This window comes from Homarus americanus, unplaced genomic scaffold, assembly GCF_018991925.1.
Source record: "Homarus americanus isolate GMGI-L3 unplaced genomic scaffold, GMGI_Hamer_2.0 scaffold31037, whole genome shotgun sequence".
In the NCBI taxonomy this organism is placed as follows: Eukaryota; Metazoa; Arthropoda; class Malacostraca; order Decapoda; family Nephropidae; genus Homarus; species Homarus americanus.
In genome coordinates this window covers 13,592,774-13,617,253 of record NW_024722227.1, presented here as the reverse complement: position 1 = coordinate 13,617,253, position 24,480 = coordinate 13,592,774, and the positions used below count along the sequence as shown (strand labels likewise).

General features: G+C 42.0%; 1 protein-coding gene across 1 annotated transcript in view; it reads left to right on the top strand.

Annotated features, from left to right (window-relative positions):
- The window catches only part of LOC121862392, a 30,963-nt gene that overhangs the window by 4,354 nt on the left and 2,129 nt on the right, over positions 1-24,480 (top strand). Inside the window, exon 2 of the mRNA XM_042360658.1 lies at positions 23,997-24,233. Coding sequence (XP_042216592.1) covers positions 23,997-24,233 — 237 coding nt within the window. The remainder of the gene's footprint in view (positions 1-23,996; positions 24,234-24,480) is intronic.

Genomic DNA, 24,480 nt, shown 5'->3' with positions numbered 1-24,480 from the left:
TACTTGGGCCTCATCCTGGGTGGAGGGAGAGAGAGGTTGAGCTTCCGTCGACTGCGAGTGGGTCAGGGGTCAAGATCACCCTTCCTGCTACTCCCAACTTGTGCAACACCGCCTTCCCACGCCGGGAAAACAGATTATTCTCGGAGGAACAGACACACCCTAGCGCCCCTGTCATACAGAAAGTGGTTATCTCGCTGTGCTGGCAGATAAGACACCTTTTCTCAAGCTAGGTTTAATATATATATATATATATATATATATATATATATATATATATATATATATATATATATATATATATATATATATATATATAATCAATGGGTCATAATTAACAAACCTGCGCACAGCCAGCCATACTCTGCAGTCCGTATCTCGTTACGGGTTCTGGAACTGTGCACTCATGTAACATGGTTTACATAACAACCACAAGTTATTACGATTTATTTACATAAGAACCATCCAATTACAGAGGCATTTTACATAATATCCAGAAAGCAAAGAGGAGTTTCCTTACAAATAGGATCCCATCATGATAGTTTGTTTACCTAATGAACTTTAATATCCGGGTTGGTGTACGGCAGCTGCTGATGACACCATATTGTAACTTCACATTTGAGGGTCTGTAGTGATGAGACGGTGTACAGGAGACCCTTTAGTCACATGGATACGTTCAAGCGAAGCTCTAACATAGGAATAATTTAAAACTAAACCATTTACAACATTGCATAACGACCATAATGAGGGCCATCATCCACGTTGAATGATTAATTTGAGGGCCATCAGTCACGTGGCTTAGTTAACTTGAGGACCATAACTCACATGGCTTTGTTCACACGAGAGCCATTATTCATGTGATTTTTTTAAATATGGTAGTTATAGGCAACTTAGGATTGTTTGCCTTTGGTTGTCTACAAAAAGAAAAAATCTTTCAAAATTTGTCATAATCTCTTCGTAACTCTGACTTAATGTGCATATACACTCAGGATCACTGATCGCTGAATAAATATGTGCACAGGTGAATTATCATGAAAAATTAAATATGGCAAATTAAATTATATCTTTATTCACTTCCAATTAAGTTACTATGAATTCACAAAATAAATATCGTGTGTTCACCCACCCACCCACTTTTATGGGTATTTGAAATTGCGACTCGAATATTTCTAAACCAATTCACATTTTATGAGATCGCGACAGTACAACTTGAACCGGGCGTAGGGAATGCTGATCACGTGAGTTTGTTTACATGAAGAACTCCAGTCATGTGGATCTATTTACATGAGGAACGCCAGTTACGTAAGTGTTTAACTGAGCAATACCAGTCCCGTGGTTTTATTTACAGTATATATGTAATAAATCACTTTTTCATAAGTATCACCAATCACGCGGTTTTACTTGCACGAGGAGTGGTAATCACGTGGGTTGGTAAGGTAAAAAATTCTAGTCACTTGGATCTGTTTATATATGGAACGCCAGTCGATTGAATTAGTCAACTGGGAGCTGTCAGTCATATGGGTTTGTTGATATAGGAATTGTCAGTTCTGTCAGTTTGTCTACCTAATACCAGTCAGTCACATGTATTTTTCTACCTAGAAGAAATCAGTCCCTTCCCTTTTCTAACATAATGGAGTGTGTTAAGCAAGTTTTATTACCTGAAATCTGCTGATCACATGAGCTTTGTTACAATGGAAGAGAGTTACTTAAAGTTGTTTATATTTAAATTGTGTCTTGTGGTTCAGTGACTTGACAATTACCAATCAGGTTGATTTCTTGACCTTGCCTTAACCAATCAGATGGGTTAGTTGCCTTGACAATTGCCAGTCAGGTGGGTTTCTTGCCATGCTAGTTGCCAGCAGGTGGGTTTATTAACATGAGCGTTAGGAGTCGCATGAACTAATTTTTATGGCGGCCACCACTCACGTGCGTGTTGACGTGACGAGGACTAATCAGTAAAATGAGTTTAAGGTTCTCAGCTGTGTCAGGCAAGTCATAATCAGTCATTCACTTCTCTTGTTCGGGGACCATAATGCTGGCAGGGCATCTATTAATGCCAAGAAGGAAAAAGTATTATAGAATTTAAACAGCGCGAGAAAATATAGGTAACCTTTGTGGTTCACCTCTTATGACTTGAGGGAGAGCTGTTGGTGTGCTCCAACACGCAAAAACATTTTTTTTTTAGTTCCCGGTGTGTGATTGGGTGTGACATGAATTAATCTCCAGTACTTTTCGTTATTTTTTGTTTTCACCCTTTTCGCCTTTCTTCCCTAAACACTTCTTGGAGTATTAGTTAGTAAGTTCATACATATAATTTCATGAACTGGTATTTCTTCAACACCAATATTTACAAGATAGTACACATATTTCCACGACAAAAAGCCGCGACTCTTGCAATATTTGGCTAGTTCACATAACTAGAGAAGAAGGTTGATTACACAGTATAGAAATTTGACGTGCTAGACGTATCACAAACCCAACTTTAGTTAAATTACTCATCGGTGAAAGTAAGGACACAATTTCGAGGACATTTTAAGGACAGCGACGGTCTTGAACATGATGACATGTACCCCTGCATCCGTTTCCCGTGGCTTGTTGTCTTAGATTTGACGCAATCTCCGTACATCAACATTTTTAAGAATATCAGTATTTACAAATGTATAAACAAATAAACAAAACGAAGTTAACTAACAAACAGGAAATTAATAATTTTATATAAAATCCCTTCAGCCTTGGGTGTCATGTAACCGCTAACAATGCTAAGTCTTACTTCTGCACGATAATCACTTAAAGAGAGACAAACAAACAAACTATTCAGTGCACATAAAAGCTCTATGTGAAAAGCTGTCATGCACAGAATGGGCCTGGTGGAGGTAAGCATGTTGAGACACCAGTCCTCGCCAACCCTAATTCTAAGGTTCAGGTAAAGTTGGTGCTTATTAGTACTGCGTCTCATTTGACCTGCAGGTGGAGGAGCCACACCCAACAAGTGCAAGGAGCTCAGGCAACCTCGTTTGTTGTGGCCAATCACCGTGACGGAAATTAACCACCTGGGCTTGAGCGGTGGTGAAATTAAAAATGTTCCCTAAGCCATCCATCACGCTGATGCATCTTTTATTATCATTGTGATGATTGGTGATGTTCCTATCACAGTGATTGGTGGAATCTAAGCGACTATTGTTACCATGGCGGTGACTGGTTCACTAAAAGTGACTGTACCTCTCGACTACTGAAACTGTACCTCTGGACCACTGAAACTGTTCCTCTGGACCACTGAAACTGTACCTCTAGATCTCTTTGGTAATAAATTAACAGTAAAACACAAACTTCAAAAAGAGAAAGTTGCCACAAGTTCACAGTTTCACGCAGTGTTCTTCCTCCATGTTTACTTCCACTCGTATATAATAATGAAGTGGATAAATTTCTACCTATAAACTCCAATGTGGTGCTTCATGTGACTGAGAAACATGCGTTGTAATCGTTGCTTAACTTAGCTTAACCTATTATCATAATTTTCCACGGAGTTTTATGTAACGGTGCTACCTGTACGTTGCTGAGGCTGTTCCTTTGTTGACCAAATTAAATAACTACTATAGCAGGTTTCTAAGACTGTGTATGAAACATTAGAGATAAAGATAAAAATTGTGAAAAGAGTACTCACAAGATACCGAACCATAGTCCAGTATATGTACACAAACAGATATTCAAGCCGTGAAAATTATGAAAACATGCAGTTAGCTTCCCTCGTCTCTCGAGCTATCATGCCATAACTAATGTTCAGAAAACTTAACCAAAGAAGAGGTATTTGTGTCATTTCAATATCGATATGCTGTGCCGTGTAGTCTGAAAAATGGTGACGAAGGAGGTTGCCCCGGCGCAAACAGTTGTACCCACCCATAAAGGTAGATGAAGCCTGTGTGCCTCAGAAGTAGATGACAAAGAAAGGAAACACCACTACTGTAGGCCGGAGGAGGGGCAGAGATTAGGCAGAGTACCATCCTACATCTTAAGACTTACCTAGAGTCGCTCACCAGACCCCACTGAAGTAAACACAAGTGGCAAATATGGTCTTGCGCCCAACAGTCACCGTGGGCAGTTTATTGACGTGTATGTATGGGCTTACTGATGACATATACGGTACTTGAGATGCCGACAGCCACCCACAGTGACACATCAACCTTTTCGTGCCAGGAAGGTGGTTCTGCTCCTCCAGAGTTTAGTGGAGTGAGAGACTTTCATCTCGTTCCAACACTATACCTATTTGGTGAAGTTATATTCAAGTCTGTACCCATTTTGGTGAAGGTCGAGCTCTGTAGTAAGTATAGTATATAGATGAACTTCGTGTAACCTCATAGAAAGATATTATTGAGCATAATTCTTAATTTCAAATATTTATGAAGTCTTGATTCACTATGCCTTGTGTACTAAGCTCTATAAGCATGAACACGTCCGTTGATACAACAAACAGGAACTATTGAGAAAAAGGAAGATATTTAGTTTGCTGTTAGTTAACTCAGCAAGTCGCTCGCTTCCACAAATGGTGTGTCTTGAGAACATACGCTTTCATTGTATGTACAAATGATTACGTGGATTGAAAGTATATACTGTACAATATATAATCTTTGCCAAATATATCACATGGATCTGTACCCTATAGTAGATTATAAATATATACGCTAATAGTACATACACGTATATGCCGGCAGGAAAAATATGTAACAAAAGGTATATATATATATATATATATATATATATATATATATATATATATATATATATATATATATATATATATGAGATTATACAGTGCGAGACCTTGTGACGTAGCGTCTTGCATGCAGCCACCCCCTACCCCACACACATGTCGAGGTTAAGGCTGTTCCACGCTGCTCTTATCTACTACCTCAACAGCAACGGGTCACGAGCCTGTGCAGCATTCAGGCCACACGCTACTGCTGCTGTTTCTGCCTTCTCTTAAGCTACCAATGTATTTTCGAAGGCAAATGTAATGGCTGTTGTAAATGTTAATGTTGCTGTCGTTGGTGCTGTTGCTATTATTTATATTGTTACTATGTGTCGTATCTAAAACCGTTTTCACTGTTGTGTGCTGTTCCTTTCATCTATTGTATGTAACAGCTGCATACTGCTTTGGCATCAATGTCATCGAAGTATTATGCTGCTAGTCACGTCATATTAACTTTCACTGCATCGTCAAAACAGTTTTTCAACACTGACGTCAGACATTCTCGTGACTTTCATTATTTGTAATAATAGAACACTGTTATGCGCACGAGTGTTACCTCCACTGCGTGACGATGCCATCACAAGTCACAGCTGTGTTGTTACGTAACTGCTTCCGCTGCATCCTTTGTGTGTGTGTGTGTGTGTGTGGAACATGTTACCGTGTGCTGTCACACTAAACCGGTGCACTCTTGAACTGCTTGTATTACGGGACTAAGCAAGGTTGTACGTGTGTGTGTGTGTACACACACACACACACACACACACACACACACACACACACACACACACACACACACTTTCTAAGACGCAAAAAGTGGTTTCTCGCTTGCAGGGAGGTGGAGGATAGGAGGGAAGGTGGGGGCGGAGAGACCTAGTTCTCTCGGGGCCTTCACCCCCACTACCTTTCCCCCAACCTCTCACCTGGAGGGGAGGTGTGAACTCAAGTGTGAATACTTCCTCGTGATAAAAGCAAAAATAATGAAAGGATGAAATAAAGGGAATATATATTTTTTTGGGGGGGAGGGGGAGATAAAAATATTTATAAAATTAGTAGATATTTAAGCCACAGGAGAGAGAGGGGGGTATTTTTTCACAATATAGGAAAATAACTAAGTGATGTCGTGGGTATTACTGTGCCGAGAATAATACTGATCACTGGGTGTTCAGAGAGAGCAGCATTTCACTCACCTACATCAACCATGACCCGACAAACACACACACACACACACACACACACACACACACACACACACACACACACACACACACACACACACACACACACACACACACACAGTTTTCTCGCCACCACTGAACTTTCTTCCTCATATACTGTTGAACACCAACATGAACCTCCTTCATCATATACTGTTGAACACCAACATGAACCTCCTTCCTCATATACTGTTGAACACCAACATGAACCTCCTTCATCATATACTGTTGAACACCAACATGAACCTCCTTCATCATATGTTGAACACCAACATGAACCTCCTTCCTCATATACTGTTGAACACCAGCATGAACCTCTTCCTCATATACTGCTGAACACCAACATGAACTCCTTCATCATATACTGTTGAACACCAACATGAATCCTCCTCATCATACTGTTGAACACCAACACAACCCCTTCATCATATACCGTTGAACACCAACATGAACCTCCTTCATCATATACTGTTGAACACCAACATGAACCTCCTTCCTCATATACTGTTGAACACCACCATGAACCTCCTTTCATCATATACTGTTGAACACCAACATGAACCTCCTTCCTCATATACTGTTGAACACCAACATGAACCTCCTTCATCATATACTGTTGAACACCAACATGAACCTCCTTCCTCATATACTGTTGAACACCAGCATGAACCTCCTTCATCATATACTGTTGAACACTAACATGAACCTCCTTCCTCATATACTGTTGAACACCAGCATGAACCTCCTTCATCATATACTGTTGAACACCAACATGAACCTCCTTCCTCATATACTGTTGAACACCAACATGAACCTCCTTCCTCATCTACTGTTGAACACCAACATGAACCTCCTTCATCATATACTGTTGAACACCAACATGAACCTCCTTCCTCTCATACTGTTGTTTTACCAACATGAACCTCCCTTCCTCGCCTTGTTGAACACCAACATGAACCTCCTTCATCATATACTGTTGAACACACCAACATGAACCTCCTTCATCATATACTGTTGAACACCAACATGAACCTCCTTCATCATATACTGTTGAACACCAACATGAACCTCCTTCCTCATATACTGTTGAACACCAGCATGAACCTCCTTCATCATATACTGTTGAACACCAGCATGAACCTCCTTCCTCATATACTGTTGAACACCAACATGAACCTCCTTCCTCATATACTGTTGAACACCAGCATGAACCTCCTTCCTCATATACTGTTGAACACCAGCATGAACCTCCTTCATCATATACTGTTGAACACCAGCATGAACCTCCTTCCTTATATACTGTTGAACACCAACATGAACCTCCTTCCTCATCTACTGTTGAACACCAACATGAACCTCCTTCATCATATACTGTTGAACACCAACATGTCCTTCATCATATACTGTTGAACACCAACATGAACCTCCTTCCTCATATACTGTTGAACACCAACATGAACCTCCTTCCTCATATACTGTTGAACACCAACATGAACCTCCTTCATCATATACTGTTGAACACCAGCATGAACCTCCTTCCTCATATACTGTTGAACACCAACATGAACCTCCATCATATACTGTTGAACACCAACATGAACCTCCATCATATACTGTTGAACACCAACATGAACTCTCCATCATATATACTGTTGAACACCAGCATGAACCTCCTTCATCATATTCTGTGAACACCAGCATGAACCTCCTTCTCATATACTGTTGAACACCAACATGAACCTCTTCATATACTGTTGAACACCAACATGAACCTCCTTCTCATATACTGTTGAACACCAGCATGAACCTCCTTCCTCATTATACTGTTGAACACCAACATGAACCTCCTTCATCATATACTGTTGAACACCAGCATGAACCTCCTTCCTCATATACTGTTGAACACCAACATGAACCTCCTTCCTCATATACTGTTGAACACCAACATGAACCTCCTTCCTCATATACTGTTGAACACCAGCATGAACTCCCTTCCTCATTATACTGTTGAACACCAACATGAACCTCCTTCATCATATACTGTTGAACACCAGCATGAATCCTCTCATATACTGTTGAACACCAACATGAACTCCTTCATCATATACTGTTGAACACCAACAGAACCTCTCATATACTGTTGAACACCAACATGAACCTCCTTCATCATATACTGTTGAACACCAGCATGAACCTCCTTCATCATATACTGTTGAACACCAGCATGAACCTCCTCCTCATATACTGTTGAACACCAACATGAACCTCCTTCCTCATATACTGTTGAACACCAGCATGAACCTCCTTCCTCATATACTGTTGAACACCAGCATGAACCTCCTTCATCATATACTGTTGAACACCAGCATGAACCTCCTTCCTTATATACTGTTGAACACCAACATGAACCTCCTTCCTCATCTACTATTAGACACTAGATTGAACCTTTTTCACCATCACCTTTTGAACCACATCTTAAATCTTGTCCCTCATCTACAAATTATATCCATCTAAAACTTCTGGTTCATCAACTCATGAAATTGGCCCAAAATAACCCTTATACACTATTACTGAACTGAGCCCAAAACGTCTGCCTCGTGTTAACTAAGGGTAGGTTACAGGTCATATATTATAGGTGAGTGAAGGGTAGATTACAGGTCATATAGGTGAGTGAAGGGTAGATTACAGGTGATATAAGTGAAGGATAGATTCCAGGTTACAGGTACTCTCCATGGGGTGGTTAATAAGGCTTGGGTGTCTGTTGTTATTATCTCTTGGAACTCAACCTATCTCTGGCTACCCACAATGAGGAACTAATGGACTGACTTAATATTTCCTATACACCTTAAATAATATTATGATAAACGCTAATAATCCTATCAAAATGAAGGGCGAAGAGACACGATCAGGTCATGTATTTCTTTACCAGTTCAGGGCATGCCTCTACCAGTTATCTACAATAAACTACTGATTAAGGACACATCTCCCCAGTAACCCGTAATAAACAGCGGAGTCAGGGCATGTCCCTCCGGTTACCCATGAAGAGGAAAAGTTGAACCCTTGTCTTCAGCAGATCACCTTCGATATAACACTCATGTAGATCATGTGGTCCGGGTCACTTAATGTTGTGGAATAAGATACCGGTGTGTGAGTGGGGGAGGGGGGCGCCCTTCGTGGATCCTGAAGGCCGGCCAGGACCTCGGCCGCCTAAGTCGTGACTCAGAACCCTCATCCCTCCTCCAACATCCCCCCACCCGCCCTGCCCCTCCCTCGGCCCTAACCAACATGGTCTTCCGGGTGCCCCAACACTGCTCGTCTCTACCCCCAGGTTATGGCCACCTTCCTCCACCCAAACTCTTCTCGCCCTCTTGTTTATCTGTTGTTGTTTGCTTGTTTACGATATTTGCCCTATATTTTACTGTTGTCAGATTATTTATGTTCTATTTTATTTTAGTTATAATTGTATCATCCTAAGTTCTCTCCCTCACTACTTTGGTTGCGACACACACACACACACACACACACACACACAAACACACACACACACACACACACACACACACACACATAAGAACATAAGAATGGAGGAAACTGCAGCGGGCCTATTGGCCCATACTGGGCAGTCCCGTTTACACCCAACCCCTATTGCTCATATAAGCATCCAACCTATGTTTGAAGCTATTCAGCGTATTCGAGTTAATGATGATATTTGGTAACTTGTTCCATTCATCCACTACTCTGTTTCCAAACCAGTGTTTACCTATTTCAAGCCTAAATCTAAATTTGTCTAATTTAAAACCATTATTACGAGTTCGCTCCTAGTTGGATAGTTTGAGTACCTTTGTAATATCCCCTTTGTTTAGCCCTGCCTTCCACTTATACACCTCTATCAAGTCGCCCCTCGCTCTACGTCTCTAGGGAGTGCAAATTAAGATGCTTTAACCTGTCTCTATACTCAAGGTTCCTAATGCCCGGGATTAGTCTTGTCATTCTCACTCTGAATTTTCCAAGGATTCTATATCCGACTTCTGTAATATGGTGGGCAGAACTGAACTCGTAATCCAGGTGTGGTCTCTAAGAGCAAAGATACAGTTTTAGGATGACCTCGCTAGTCTTGTAACTAACACTCCTTTGTATGAACCGTGCTGTGGCCTTGTTCACCGAGCAAAACATTGTTACTTGACACGGGTTCCTACTTATCATTACTCCTAAATCTCTCTCGCAGTCGGATTTCTCTATGGCATCATTGTTCATCTGGTATCTGGTTTCCCTGTTTATATCTCCTATACTGAGTACTTTACATTTGTCCACATTGAATTTCATCTGCCATTTTTCAGACCATTCGAAAAATTTGTTTAGATCTTCCTGTAGTTTGCTGAGTCCTCGTCGGATTTAATAACACGTCCTATTTTAGTATCATCAGCAAATTTACTTATGTTGCTGTCTATGCCGATATCTATGTCGTTTATGTATATAATAAATAATAATGGTCCAAGTACTGAGCCTTGGGGAACTCCACTTGTGACGTTGCTCCAATGGGACTTAGTGCCGTTAATGCTCACTCGCTGTTTCCTGTCCTGTAACCACGCCCTAACCCATTTAAGGATGTCACCTTTGATGCCATGAGCTTCTACCTTTCAATTAGTCTTTCGTGGGGGACTCTGTCGAAGGCTTTGCTAAAGTCATTAATCGTTTAATTTTAGTTCCAGTATTTGCGTTTCCCTGCTTTGCGCAACTCTCACATCTGGAAATTATTTTAATCCTTAAATTCTTTTATTTGGCTTTTAAACACATCTTTTGTTTCTCGCTGTCCCACTTTTTTCACATCCCTCCCATTCTCTCATTGGTTTCTTCATTTACCAAAACATCATGTTGTTGTTCTCCCTGATTTAATTACCGCCATGGCTCTTTCGTCCGTGATCCGTCAACTTTCGACTTGTCCAAAACCGTCAACAGGACTGAGACCAAGAACCTTGCCTTGGGTGTACCCTCCCTCACCTCGTGTTAATGTTTGTGTACCTTCCCTCACCCAGTGTTAATGTTCGTGTACCTTCCCTCACCTCGTGTTAATGTTCGTGTACCTTCCCTCACCCAGTGTTAATGTTCGTGTACCTTCCCTCACCCAGTGTTAATGTTCGTGTACCTTCCCTCACCTCGTGTTAATGTTCGTGTACCTTCCCTCACCCAGTGTTAATGTTCGTGTACCTTCCCTCACCCAGTGTTAATGTTCGTGTACCTTCCCTCACCTCGTGTTAATGTTCGTGTACCTTCCCTCACCCAGTGTTGTGTACCTTCCCTCACCCAGTGTTAATGTTCGTGTACCTTCCCTCACCTCGTGTTAATGTTCGTGTACCTTCCCTCACCCCGTGTTAATGTTCGTGTACCTTCCCTCACCTCGTGTTAATGTTCGTGTACCTTCCCTCACCTCGTGTTAATGTTCGTGTACCTTCCCTCACCCCGTGTTAATGTTCGTGTACCTTCCCTCACCCCGTGTTAATGTTCGTGTACCTTCCCTCACCCCGTGTTAATGTTCGTGTACCTTCCCTCACCCCGTGTTAATGTTAGTTTATATAATGCCATTTTCATCATTATTTGTATAGATATTATTGATAAAGATAATTACCAGCCTAATGGCAACACGTGTTCGTTCGATCTACAAGTCTGTTTGTATGTATGTGTGTTTGTTTGTCTGTTTCTGTGTGTTTGTTAGATATCTAGCTTACTGACTCTTAATCTGTTTGCTTGTCTACAGGATATGTCTATCTATCTTTCTGCCTCTTAATCTGGCTGTTTGTCTAAAATGTGTCTATCTGTCACTTAATCTGTCTGTTTGCCGTGTGTCCACCTGTCTCTTAATCTATTTGTCGATATATCTATTTGTCTCTCTGTCTCTTGATCTGCCTGTTTGTCTATACGTCTATCTATCTCTCCGACTCTAAATCTGTCTGTTTCAGTCTCTTTACCAACCTTTTTGTCACCTCTTGAATGTTTTCCACCTTACCTCTTGACTACATTTCTTGTACCAATGTGATATAAATTATCACTGTTGGTAAATATATAACACTAATAATTATGTACTTTGAAATATTGTGATAATTGTTTTTTGTGTTTATGAAACGCAGCAACAATCGTCGATTTTTTATATAAATATATTGAAAAACTATAATGAAAAATCTTTTATGAAAAACTTTGGTAAATGGAAAGTTGCTTGATACATTGTAATAAATACATTGAAACACTCTGAGCAGTATACTTTGAAACATTGTAATAGGTATATTGTAACACTAATCAGTATACTCTGAATCATTGTACATAATAAGTACAATGTTTTTGAGTTAAAATGAAACATTCTCATCAGTCCATGAAACACTTGAGATAAATACGATGAATCACTGTGGGGTACACAAGCCAGTTGTTGCCTCGTTCAGAAGATGAGTCGTGATGATAACTCACCTGAGGCACGAGCTCATACCCGCAGTTAGAAATGAAGAGGGAGAGAGAGAGAGAGAGAGAGAGAGAGAGAGAGAGAGAGAGAGAGAAAGAGAGAGAAGAAACCTAATATGGAACTAGGGCGAAAAGTGTAGTAATGGAATAAGAAGAAAAGTCATAAAAAGGGAAAGATAATTACAAGAGACAGAGACAGACAGAGAACGTAGGTCCGTGTCGTGCCAACCAGTACCCACCACACCCGCCAAACCAGGACACCATCCCGGATATAACCAGCCACGGTCGACTATCCTAGCACACCACCACCACCATTCTCGTCTCTGAACTCCTTCTTGGTACACGTGTGGGCGGTAAGGATGGCCCTAGGGAGCGTCTGCACACCCAATATGCTCATGCTTCCCTACAGCTAATAATAAAAATAAGTACAAAGCATTAAAAATTTTAAATTGTTTTGTGACATTTGAAAATTGAGAGCAGTTTGAGTGATGCTGAGGGTGTCAGTAACAACTACGTAATAAAATGTTATGTAACATGATATAGGTGATGGCTCATTATCCAAGTGATGATCATGGAGTATTAGAGTAGCTAAAGTGTAATGGTTGAGATTTATGACAGCCTATTGGGGGAAATTTTCCTAGTGTCTGCAGTTCTCTGGTGTTTTATAAATTTATTGAAAGCAATCTCGTCATTTTCTGAACGTAAGTGTATAAGTGAGAAGTGTTGGAAGTTCCCGAGTACCAATGAAATCAAGATTTTTTTGGGGCAGCGGGGAGAGTGGTGGGGCGGCTGCGGGCGGTACTACCTCGTCCAGGCATGTGGTGTGAACCCTCACAGTGGTACATAGTCTGGCGAGGTCTGTAATACTTAGCAAGTGGTACTGTTTATATCTAACGATGATCATTTTTATCCAGTGGTAATATTTTAAGGTTGGTCCCTGAATTATTGCTTTTGTTATTGTTGATAGTTTCCATAAAAAGACGTAACAATTTGAGTGGTTGTTTGTTTGTTTGTTTTTTCATATTGTCATATTGACATTAATCGTTCAAAAATTTTCGGTATTCAACCTAGGACCGTGACGTCATCAGAGGTCTTCGGCAGTTTTTCGTCCTGGACGAGGCGAGGCAAGTTGCTTCACAATGATTACAGATAACAGTATTGTTTCAACAGCCTTTAGATTTCAAGTTTTTATGACCATCAAATGCTATATTACAATTTAAGAATTATAAATGAAAAACTATCAATGAGGTATTAACGTCAAAGATGTGGTCACTGTGACTGATGAAAAATACCTGCACACAATGTTGGGACAGGTCAGTCTCCCCGCCTACACTCTGGTGGTTGCCAAGTCTTTTTTTTTTTTTAAGCATGAAAAAAATCTATTTTTTTTACTGTGATTCCTTATTATTATTATCTGAGTGGCTGTTCTTAGCTTTAAAAACTTATTTACGATTATTAGTAACAACGGGAGCATGAAATTACAAAATATCAGGAGAAATAAAAAAACTGTGAAACTGAAATCTGTCCGAGCTTCCGTCTAATGACATTACGAAAAGGTGATGGTGTGTTTCATGATGTTTTAGTGTGAGAGAATCCCATAAACCTGTGGTAGAAGTCTTGTACTATGGTGCTGACAGTGGTTGAAGACATTATAAATATGCAACCGTTTAAAGACCATTTTCAGAGTAATTTTCCTGACTAATACCTTCAATGACGTCATCAACCACTCAGACAATGCTGAACACTTAATGACATTTCTCACATCAAATTTTAAATAAAATAATGGTGAGTTTCATGATTATTTTAGCGAGACTTATCATTAATATCAGACTCAAGACTTGTGTCACATAGTTAATTATTCTTCCTCTGGAGCTGTCCTTTAAATGTGGCGTTAATGAGTTTCTCCAATGGTGATGTTAATCTAGTGGTAATGTTACCCCAATGGTAATATTAAACCCTTGTCATATTACTCCTCTAGTCATGTTACTAAACTGGTAACGTTACTCCTCTTCTCATGTTACTCCTATGGTAATGTTACTCGAGTGGTGGCCGGTAACTTTATTCCCGTGGTAATGTTATCAAATGGTATTAATATTTCAGTGGCAGAGTTAGCCAAAAGGTCACGTCACTCCAGTGATAATGTTACACTTGTGACGTGTTACTTTACTGTTGAAGCATTATAAAGTGGTTATGCTACTAGAAAGTGGCAATGTGTTACTCCAGAAAACGACAGTATTACACCGAAATAACACGCTTCACCTTCATTCATCCAAGTCTCTCCTTGAAACAAAGTTTGTGGTGGGGAAAAGTCTTAAAATCGTAAATATTGGCCAAGACAACACAGGTGTATGGTCCTCAAGGGTTGCATCATTCTGTTTTTTTTTTTCAAAATATTTCGATGAACTGAAACTAAACCTTTATCTGGAGATGTGAAATATCGCCCACACAAGTTATTTCCTCATAAAAGCTCCCGTGATTTGTCTTAACTTTGATTGGTAGTGTTACTGTAAAGCTGTGTTTACTTGATGTCACAGTAGCCATGTGAACTCTTTTCCTGACTAACTGACTCACTGAAAGTAAAATTATGCAATATAGTTGTGATGTCAGTTCTAAGTATACTGTACATATCCTGAGTGTCAGAGTGAACATTCTCCAGTAACCCCGGCTAGTTCACACCCACAGACTTGCCACCACAACCATGTCCCAAGCAGAGTCATTAACTACTAACGCAGCTATAAACAGTACTTGGTTACTCTTGTTTCTATATTGGTAAGACATCACTTCTTTGTGGGGCTCAGGTGAAGTCAGTTGGATACTTCCCCGAGTTTTTTTTTTATAATTAATTTATGTTGGAGTTTACGTCTGAGCCGGTTTATTTTTTCCCCTTCGTCCTCTGCTGCTGGCAATCTTTAATGCCGATACATTTTACAATAGCTCCATCCAGCTCTAAGATTTGGTTGATTGGCTGAAATTAACAGGAACCGTTCAGCCTGGTCACTTGTCACTCCTTTATGTTTATTGTCTCAATTCTGTTAAATTTACTGTGATAAAAAATCTCAGTGGTTTTGCGTTATTGTTTCACGCCCATGTCGAATGTTTGCAAACCTTAAGAAGAAAACGATAAAAAATAGAGATTTACACAAATTAAATCCTCACTTGGTCAATCATAATAGGTATATTTCTTAACACCGATATTTTGTGCAATTAAAGCCCCCGTGTGAATAGATTGCAAGCGAAGCGATAAGGTACTGTCTGTGATTGTTTTTTTTATTTCCATAGTTCTCTAACGGGGAGTCAAAGATGAACACCCCCCCCCGCACCCTCACAAAACTTGGGTTGCCCTTGTGTTAGCCCGGCGGCAACAGTGCATGACGCAGTAGTCTTCACTCCTGGGCGCTGTAGAAGGCGCCCAAGAGTTTCTACTCATCCACCCAATGAAAATTACTTCCATTACTTCAAATTACTTCAATAACCTCTTATTTTTTTATAAATGAAATATCGGCTGCGACTGTATTATGCTTCTAATGGGAAAAAAATAGCATCGTTTCTTTTGTTCTAAAAATGAATTAAATTTTCATGGGATGAAAATCTCAACACACTGAATAGACACTTTCAGCTACACTGTAGATATTCACTTTAAACTAATAGCCGATGAGTGGAAAATTATATACCTGTGTTCACTTCATAATTATAAAAGTATTATTCGTGATGAAGGTAGAGAATAGGTGGGAATAAGAACAGACGACAAAAAGTAATGGATGGAGAAGGTAAGTGGGATGGGTAAAACATATGGTAAGGAAAGAAGAGGGAAGGGAAAATAAGAGGGGGGAGATGACGGTCAGGACAGTAGGATAGGCAAAAGGTGGGGATACTGCGAAGGATAGGAGGGAGGAGAGAAAGAAGGCAGACTAGAGAAAAGGGGAATTTGGTTACTGTGGTAGAAGGGATGCGTTGGGGTTAATGGTTGGCCTCCTGAGACAAGCGGGAGAGAGAGGAGTGGATGATGGTGGGGAACGGGGTAAGGCCGAAGACCGGGACTGGGTGAAGGAGATGAGGTGAGAGGTGGGGAGGAAGGTAGGGAGTCGAGGAAAGACGGGAGGGAGGGAGCATTTCTCCGTCCACGACCTTTAACACTTGACAATATATCGCTGCTGCCACTGAAAAGTCCTGGGCACAGAGGGAGAATATCACCAACACGTAGTTTTTTTACTCATTTACATACTTCTGGATTACGTGAGTCTATATGAAAAAAACGATACTAGTAACATTGAATCATCATAAATATTTTTGTTTTTGTTTTTCAGTGTTAATAACATAATCATAGTACTAAGAACATTATATATTGTTATAAAACAAGTTATTATAAGATTCCGAACCTTTACAAACTTTATTGTCAGAATTATTATCGTTGTTAACGTTCGTTAATATATCATCGCCTGTATCTTGGGTCATCATTCTTCTTATAACACAAACCATTGAAACACTCTTTTGTAAACATCAAAACTGCAGTAACCTTCACAATAAAGCAGTGTTTCTATCATCATCCATGTAGGGACACCAACACCTATAACACTACTTCATGTTAGGTTATTAAAATTTGTATAGTGATCACTTATGGATGTTGGCCCGTGTATATATATATATGAAACGAATCTCTTAAAAAAAAGTAAGATATAAATAATAAAAAATAAGACAAATGAAGAAGTGCTCGGAAAATTCAGTCCAAAAATAATTCCCAAAGAATATTTTTACCCAAGAGTCTTCACGGGTGAGTAACAGATAAATATCGCCTTCATAAGACCTAAATGTTGACAGATGGAGACGAAAGGAAAAAAAAGAGAATGAAAAATGTTAGAGAATTATTAGTGAGGCAGGAAAAAACAAATTAGTGAGTGATAGATATGACAGGTGAAGTGAAGGTGAACTAATACATGTGAGCTCTTTAGATGAACCAATGGAAATAAGAGAAACATTGCCCAGGAGAATACACTAAAAATCACAGGAAAGGAAAGTAAGAAATACAGTGATTATAATAGAGAATTGTTAAAAGCAGGAAGGGCTCCTGAAGAAATCACGACCTCCTCCTCCTCCTCCTCCTTCCCTCCCTCCCCCACACCTGTGCCCGCGGCCTTGTCACTCTACCCCTGGTACCTGACTAACCCGTCCCTGCCCCTCCTCCCCCCAGCTGGCGAACAAAGACCTACCCCCTCCCCCAGCACACAATTAGTACCCTTTATGGAATTTATGTCTTTCTTGTCCCGTGTATTTTACGTTCTTCTTCTTCCTCGTTTTATCCTTTTAACCTGAACTCCCAGTTCTAACTTGTGCTTGTGTTGGAGATTTTTTTCTTGTTGTGTTGCGTAACCAGAGTGTCGACTTGTTTCTCGCTCATATGCTGAGGAGTATGTGTTGACTCACGAGGGGGAACGCTGAGTATTTACAACCATGTCAGACACAACACCGCTGGGCGTACATATTCAGGAGACTCCTATCACCAACAAAACAAAGATCATTCATGAAACTAAATAATGATAGTTTCCTTTGACTCTTTATATATATATATATATATATATATATATATATATATATATATATATATATATATATATATATATATATATATATATATATATATATATATATATATATATATATATATATATATATATTCACTTATCACTCACTGTTAATTTTGTTATTTGTAGTTTTTATGGAAACAATAGTTACAAACAAGGATATTATAACTAATAAAGATAATGTCAAGGGCTTCCTCCATTTCCTCAGCAGTAGAGAGAGGTATTTCCTCTCCGGTTTACAACACTGAGGAAACTGGAAAAAATACGTGGATTGTAATCTAGAGACTTTGTTGGTCTCAATAAACTCGAAGTGCGTTACATACACACCTTCCTTAATGCTGTTACCCCCGGTATTAAGAACCTTTGAGCCCACTGAAGTATAACAATCCGCCTTAAGCAAAGATCACCACATATCTGTCTCTTCTGGAATTCCTTGAAGGATTTGGTTACAGGAAAGGTAAGTTGCGGTCAGGCCAGAAACTCTAAGTAAAGGTCCCCATGGAATCTCCGTTATCCTGTCATGGTAAACAGTAACTCCGTCTAGACATTTGTTACAGGTATCAGGTATGTGGAGTAAGCGTTATCTTTTGTTATGGGTACTTATTGCTGGCCACCCCCCCAACAAAAACTACTTAAATAACTTGTAACTTGTTTCGACCCAAAGACCATAGGTGTTGGTAACAGGTCTTCGCTATCAGTATTTAATTAACATTTTCTAGTTTAATGTACAGTACCACTTGTTTTAACTGGCGTTTATGTTGCCACAAAAGGTCAATATAAAAATGCTTATGAATTCACACACACACACACACACACACACACGAATGCGTAGGAAGTGAATATCTTATGCAAATCCGTTCATAATATATCAGGACAGGAGGAGAAGAGGAGGAGGAAGTACCAGGAGGCTCACCCACAGCCGCCCACTCTTACCTCATTATGTATTTATGACCTGCAAGTGTTGAACTGCACCACCTGTGTGTGTGGGGAAGGGTGTCTGTGTGTGGGGGAGGGTCTCAGTGTGTGGGGAAGGGTGTCTGTGTGTGGGAGGGTGTCTCTGTGTGGGAGGGAGGGTGTCTGTGTGTGTGGGGCAGGGTGTCTGTGTGTGGGGGAGGGTGTCTGTGTGTGGGAGGGTGTCTCTGTGTGTGGTGGGAGGGAGGGTGTCTCAGTGTGTGGGGAGGGTGTCTGTGTGGGGGGAGGGTATCTGTATGTGGGGAGGGTGTCTGTGTGTGGGAGGGAGGGTGTCTGTGTGTGGGAGGCAGGGTATCTGTGTGTGGGAGGGAGGTGTCTGTGTGGGAGTAGGGTGTCTGTGTGGGAGGGAGAGTGTGTGTGGGGAAGGGTGTCTGTGTGTGGGAGGGAGGGGTGTCTGTGTGTGTGTCTGTGTGTGTGGGAAGAGGGTGTCTATGTTTGGGAGGGTGTCTATATGTGGGAGGGAGGGTGTCTGTGTGTGGGAGGGTGTCTGTGTGTGGGGGGTGTCTGTGTGTGGGAGGTAGGGTGTCTGTGTGTGGAAGGGAGGATGTCTGTGTGTGGGAGGGAGGGTCTGTGTGTGTGGGAAGAGGGTGTCTATGGGAGGGAGGGTGTCTGTGTGTGGGAGGGAGGGTGTCTGTGTGGGGAGGGTGTCTGTGTGTGTGGGAGGAGGGTGTCTGTGTGTGGGAGGTAGGGGTGTCTGTGTGTGGGAAGAGGGTGTCTATGTTTGGAAGGGTGTCTATGTGTGGGAGGGAGGGTGTCTGTGTGTGGGAGGGTGTCTGTGTGTGGGGAGGGTGCCTGTGTTTGGGAGGAGGGTGTCTGTGTGTGGGAGGGAGGGTGTCTGTGTGTGGGAAGAGGGTGTCTGTGTTGGGAGGGTGTCTATGTGTGGGAGGGAGGGCGTCTGTGTGTGTGAAGAGGGTGTCTGTGTGTGGGAGGGTGTCTGTGTGTGGGGGAGGGTGTCTTTGTGTGGGAAGAGGGTGTCTGTGGTTGGGAGGGTGTCTGTGTGGGGAGGGTGTCTGTGTGTGGCTGGAGGGTGTCTGTGTGTGTGGGAGGGAGGGTGTCTGTGTGTGGGAGGGTGGCTGTGTGTGGGGGAGGGTGTCTTGTGTGGGAAGAGGGTGTCTGTGGTTGGGAGGGTGTCTGTGTGTGTGGCTGGAGGGTGTCTGTGTGTGGGAAGAGGGTGTCTGTGGTTGGGAGGGAGGGTGTCTGTGTGTGGGAGGGTGTCTGTGTGTGGGGGATGGTGTCTTGTGTGGGAAGAGGGTGTGTGTGTGTGGGAAGAGGGTGTCTGTGTGTGGCTGGAGGGTGTCTGTGTGGGAGGGAGGGTGTCTGTGTGTGAGGGAGGGTGTCTTTGTGTGGGAAGAGGGTGTCTGTGTGTGGGAGGGAGGATGTCTGTGTGTGGGAGGTGTCTGTGTGTGGGGGAGGGTGTCTTTGTGTGGGAAGAGGGTGTCTGTGTGTGGGGAGGGTGTCTTTGTGTGGGAAGAGGGTGTCTGTGGTTGGGAGGGTGTCTGTGTGTGGCTGGAGGTGTCTGTCTGTGGTTGGGAGGGTGTCTGTGTGTGGCTGGAGGGTGTCTGTGTGTGGTTGGGAGGTGTCTGTGTGTGGCTGGAGGGTGTCTGTCTGTGGTTGGGAGGGTGTCTGTGTGTGGGAGGAGGGTGTCTGTGTGTGGGAGGGAGGGTGTCTTTGTGTGGGAAGAGGGTGTCTGTGTGTGGGAGGGAGGTTGTCTGTGTGTGGGAGGAGGATGTCTGTGTGTGGGAGGGAGGGTGTCTGTGTGTGGCTGGAGGGTGTCTGTGTGTGGTTGGGAGGGTGTCTGTGTGTGGCTGGAGGGTGTCTGTCTGTGGTTGGGAGGGTGTCTGTGTGTGGGAGGGAGGGTGTCTGTGTGTGGGAGGGAGGGTGTCTTTGTGTGGGAAGAGGGTGTCTGTGTGTGGGAGGGAGGTTGTCTGTGTGTGGGAGGGAGGATGTCTGTGTGTGGGAGGGAGGGTGTCTGTGTGTGGGAGGGAGGGTGTGTGTGGAGGGAGGTTGTCTGTGTGTGGGAGGGAGGTTGTCTGTGTGTGGGGAGGGTGTCTTTGTGTGGGAAGAGGGTGTCTCTGTGTGGGAGGGAGGGTGTCTGTGTGTGGGAGGGAGGATGTCTGTGTGGGGAGGGAGGGTGTCTGTGTGTGGGGAGGGAGGATGTCTGTGTGTGGGAGGGAGGGTGTCTGTGTGTGTGGGGGGAGGGTGTCTTGTGTGGGAAGAGGGTGTCTCTGTGTGGGAGGGAGGGTGTCTGTGTGTGGGAGGGAGGATGTCTGTGTGGGAGGGAGGGTGTGTGTGTGTGGGAGGAGGATGTCTGTGTGTGGGGAGGGAGGGTGTCTGTGTGTGGGAGGGAGGGTGTCTGTGTGTGGGAGGGAGGTTGTCTGTGTGTGGGAGGGAGGGTGTCTGTGTGTGTGGGGGAGGGTGTCTGTGTGTGGGGAGGGTGTTTGTGTGTGGGAGGGGTGTCTGTGTGTGGGAAGAGGGTGTCTGTGTTTGGGAGGGTGTCAGTGTGGGAGGTAGGGTTTCTGTGTGTGGGAGGGAGGGTGTTTTCTGTGTGTGGGAGGGAGGATGTCTGTGTGTGGGAGGGAGGATGTCTGTTTATGGAAAAAGGGTGTCTATGGCTCTAGTGTGTGTGTGTGTGTGTGTGTGTGTGTGTGTGTGTGTGTGTGTGTGTGTGTGTGTGTGTGTGTGTGTGTGTGTGTGGAGATAAAAAGTATATAGGTAGGGTGTGTTGCCTTTTGTCTCCCTTTAACCCGAGGCAGGATAAATATAAACATGGAGTTAAAAATAATATTAATTGAGGATTTCTACGTGCATACACTGTGCTTCAGTTAACATGTACGAGTATGTTGCTTAACCTTGAACAGTTCCATTTACAGCGTTCCCTCCGCCCCGCCCCCGTTAATGCATGTCAAACAAATTTACAGACTCATCCTTACCAACCCATTGCTCTACTCAAGAAATAGGTTATATATTAATAGTCGTCAGCATGTTGACTTACACGGTACTTGGGTATCCACGTTCTTTTCATCACGAATTTAACACGTCTGGCTGTAGTAATATTCACTTTGCACTATGAAATAGTTGGGAGAAAGAAGAGGTATGTCATCTTAAGTCTACATTACAGAAACTTCACACTAAAGTTAATTTTGTTTCAACCTAAACTATCTTGACCTAGTGACTCCAATGTTGAGTTTTTGATGTGGCACATGGTAGAAACAATACTGTCGTCTATTTCAGAATATTAGTGAAGTGGAAAATTAAGAGTGAGAGAGGTATCCTCGGAGTGTCCTTCGCGGGGACCTCCTGCCATTCATCGCCTTCCCAGAAACATAAGTTATCCTCCCACCTGCCAACCTGTTATTACGTGGTGGTGGGTGGCGGTGGCGTGGAGGGTCTTGGCCTCAGTGTACCGGGATGTGGGTCCCGGGGTGTTATCTGCCCCATTGGGTACTGGGATGAGGGTACCAGGGGATATATGTACAGTATGTGCCACCGGGTACCGGGATGAGGGTGGTTCGCCTCCTCCCCTAAACACTTGACTGTTGGGTTCAGTGACTAACTGTAACTCCTTATTGCAGCAATCATTTGGCTGGCTGTAAAGCTGATTGACTGGTTGACCTAGAGCCTGACTAGCCGACTAACTGACTCGGTGACGAAGAGGATTACTTTCTGGAGGATTCACTAGCTGGCTGGATGACTCAAGCCTGCTGATGGGTTGACAACTGTTGTATTGAGTATCCAATTAACTGTCTCTTAGTTGACAGACAGACTTTCACAGTAGTGAAATAATGAGTTGAAATATCTATCTATATATTCTATTGACTGTTATACCAACTGTCAGACTAAGTCACTGATTAACGAGCATGTTTACTGAGTGAGTGACTACCTGCTTTGCTAACTGGTGCATTCATTGCCGTATGCTGTTGCCATGTTTAAGTGACTGACGTCTTGGTAAATTGGCGTAAAACTGATTTTTTTTACTGTGTTGCTAACTAATTTAGCTGACTGACTGACAAAGTGTCTGGCCGATCGACATAGTGGTTCAATGACTGGATAACTAACAAACTGGTCGACAGATTGTGATTTCATTTGTAAATTTGAATGAGTTTATCGGTAGTGTTTTCCTGTTGTTCTTTTTTTGTCAATGAACATTTGGTATTTATTTTTTTGTCTGATTTAAATGAGAAGTTTTTATCATCTTGGCTATAATGTCTTGAGGATGTGTTTATTCCTTATCAGTGTTTTGTGTGTGTGTGTGTGTGTGTGTGTGTGTGTGTGTGTGTGTGTGTGTGTGTGTGTGTGTGTGTGTGTGATCTTTCTTCTTATGTTTTATTCTTTTATCGTCCTACTGTTAGAGTTGTGCTTCTGTCTGCAGCAGCAACAACAACAACATTAATAATAATAATAATAATAATAATAATAATAATAACAATAATAATAATAATAATAATAATAATAATAATAATAATAATAATAATAATAATAATAATAATAATAATAATAAAATAGATTCATAGAAACAGCAGCAGAAGAAGGAGAAGTAGTAGTAGTTATCCTTGAGTGGTATATAAGTTTCTTTTTAAGTAACCAAATTGTACAGTGTGTTAAGACATTATTCTTCTAGTCTTCACCCCTGTCCTGTGAACACCTTCGTCACAGAGGATCCATTAATCACTGCATCTTAGTAGTACCCCAACCTATATTCTCATCATGCCTCTGGTTAGTTTAATCACAGTCAAAACATTCCATTCTGCTTTCTGATCGCGCATTTGGCCACTATATCCCGGTCACATTCAATAAATTTCCATCTCAATCTTACTAAATATCGCCTGCATATCGCGAATTCTGTCTTATGAAGCAATCGTATCCTCTCCATTACTGATTAAATCACTCTACACCTGAATCTCATCTTCTTAAGTACCTCTTAAATATTCCATTTAGTTTTTTTAGCATCTCACTGTGTAATTACACTACACAGCTTCTTACCATGAGTAATGTAGTACTGTGTATATATCTTACTTAAGACTCCTAACCTTGATGTGTATCTCCCTACAGAGGCCAAGACGATTCTGGCTCCAGAGTCAATAGTTCTGCATTCCCTTATACACCAGGACGCCGCTAACCCCCTCTACGGCAGTACCCCCGCCCTTGCTGCCCTCCGCCGGGAGTTCTTGTTAAACCATCTTGTGCAAGAGGTTCTTGAGTTCACAGATCCTCGCCTGAATGAGAAGAGCGGTGTCAAGCTCCTCACCTTCTCCGGCAAGGATGTGACCTTCACTAAAGATGATCAGGGTAAGTCTATATGTATGTATGTATGTAAATCACTGAAATCCCACTGTAAGGGATGATAAAACTGCTGGACGTGAGATTCATTAAGTAAAAACAATGATATTCCCAAATTTGGTTGAACGAAGTCTTATAAAAAATAAGTAAATGTCATATTTTCACGGGTTGATACTTAGTTGTGTTGGTGTATTAAGGAAAGGTAGCGCCATGTATTTTTATAATAACCTTGAGCCCCGCCATTACAGCCCCAAGT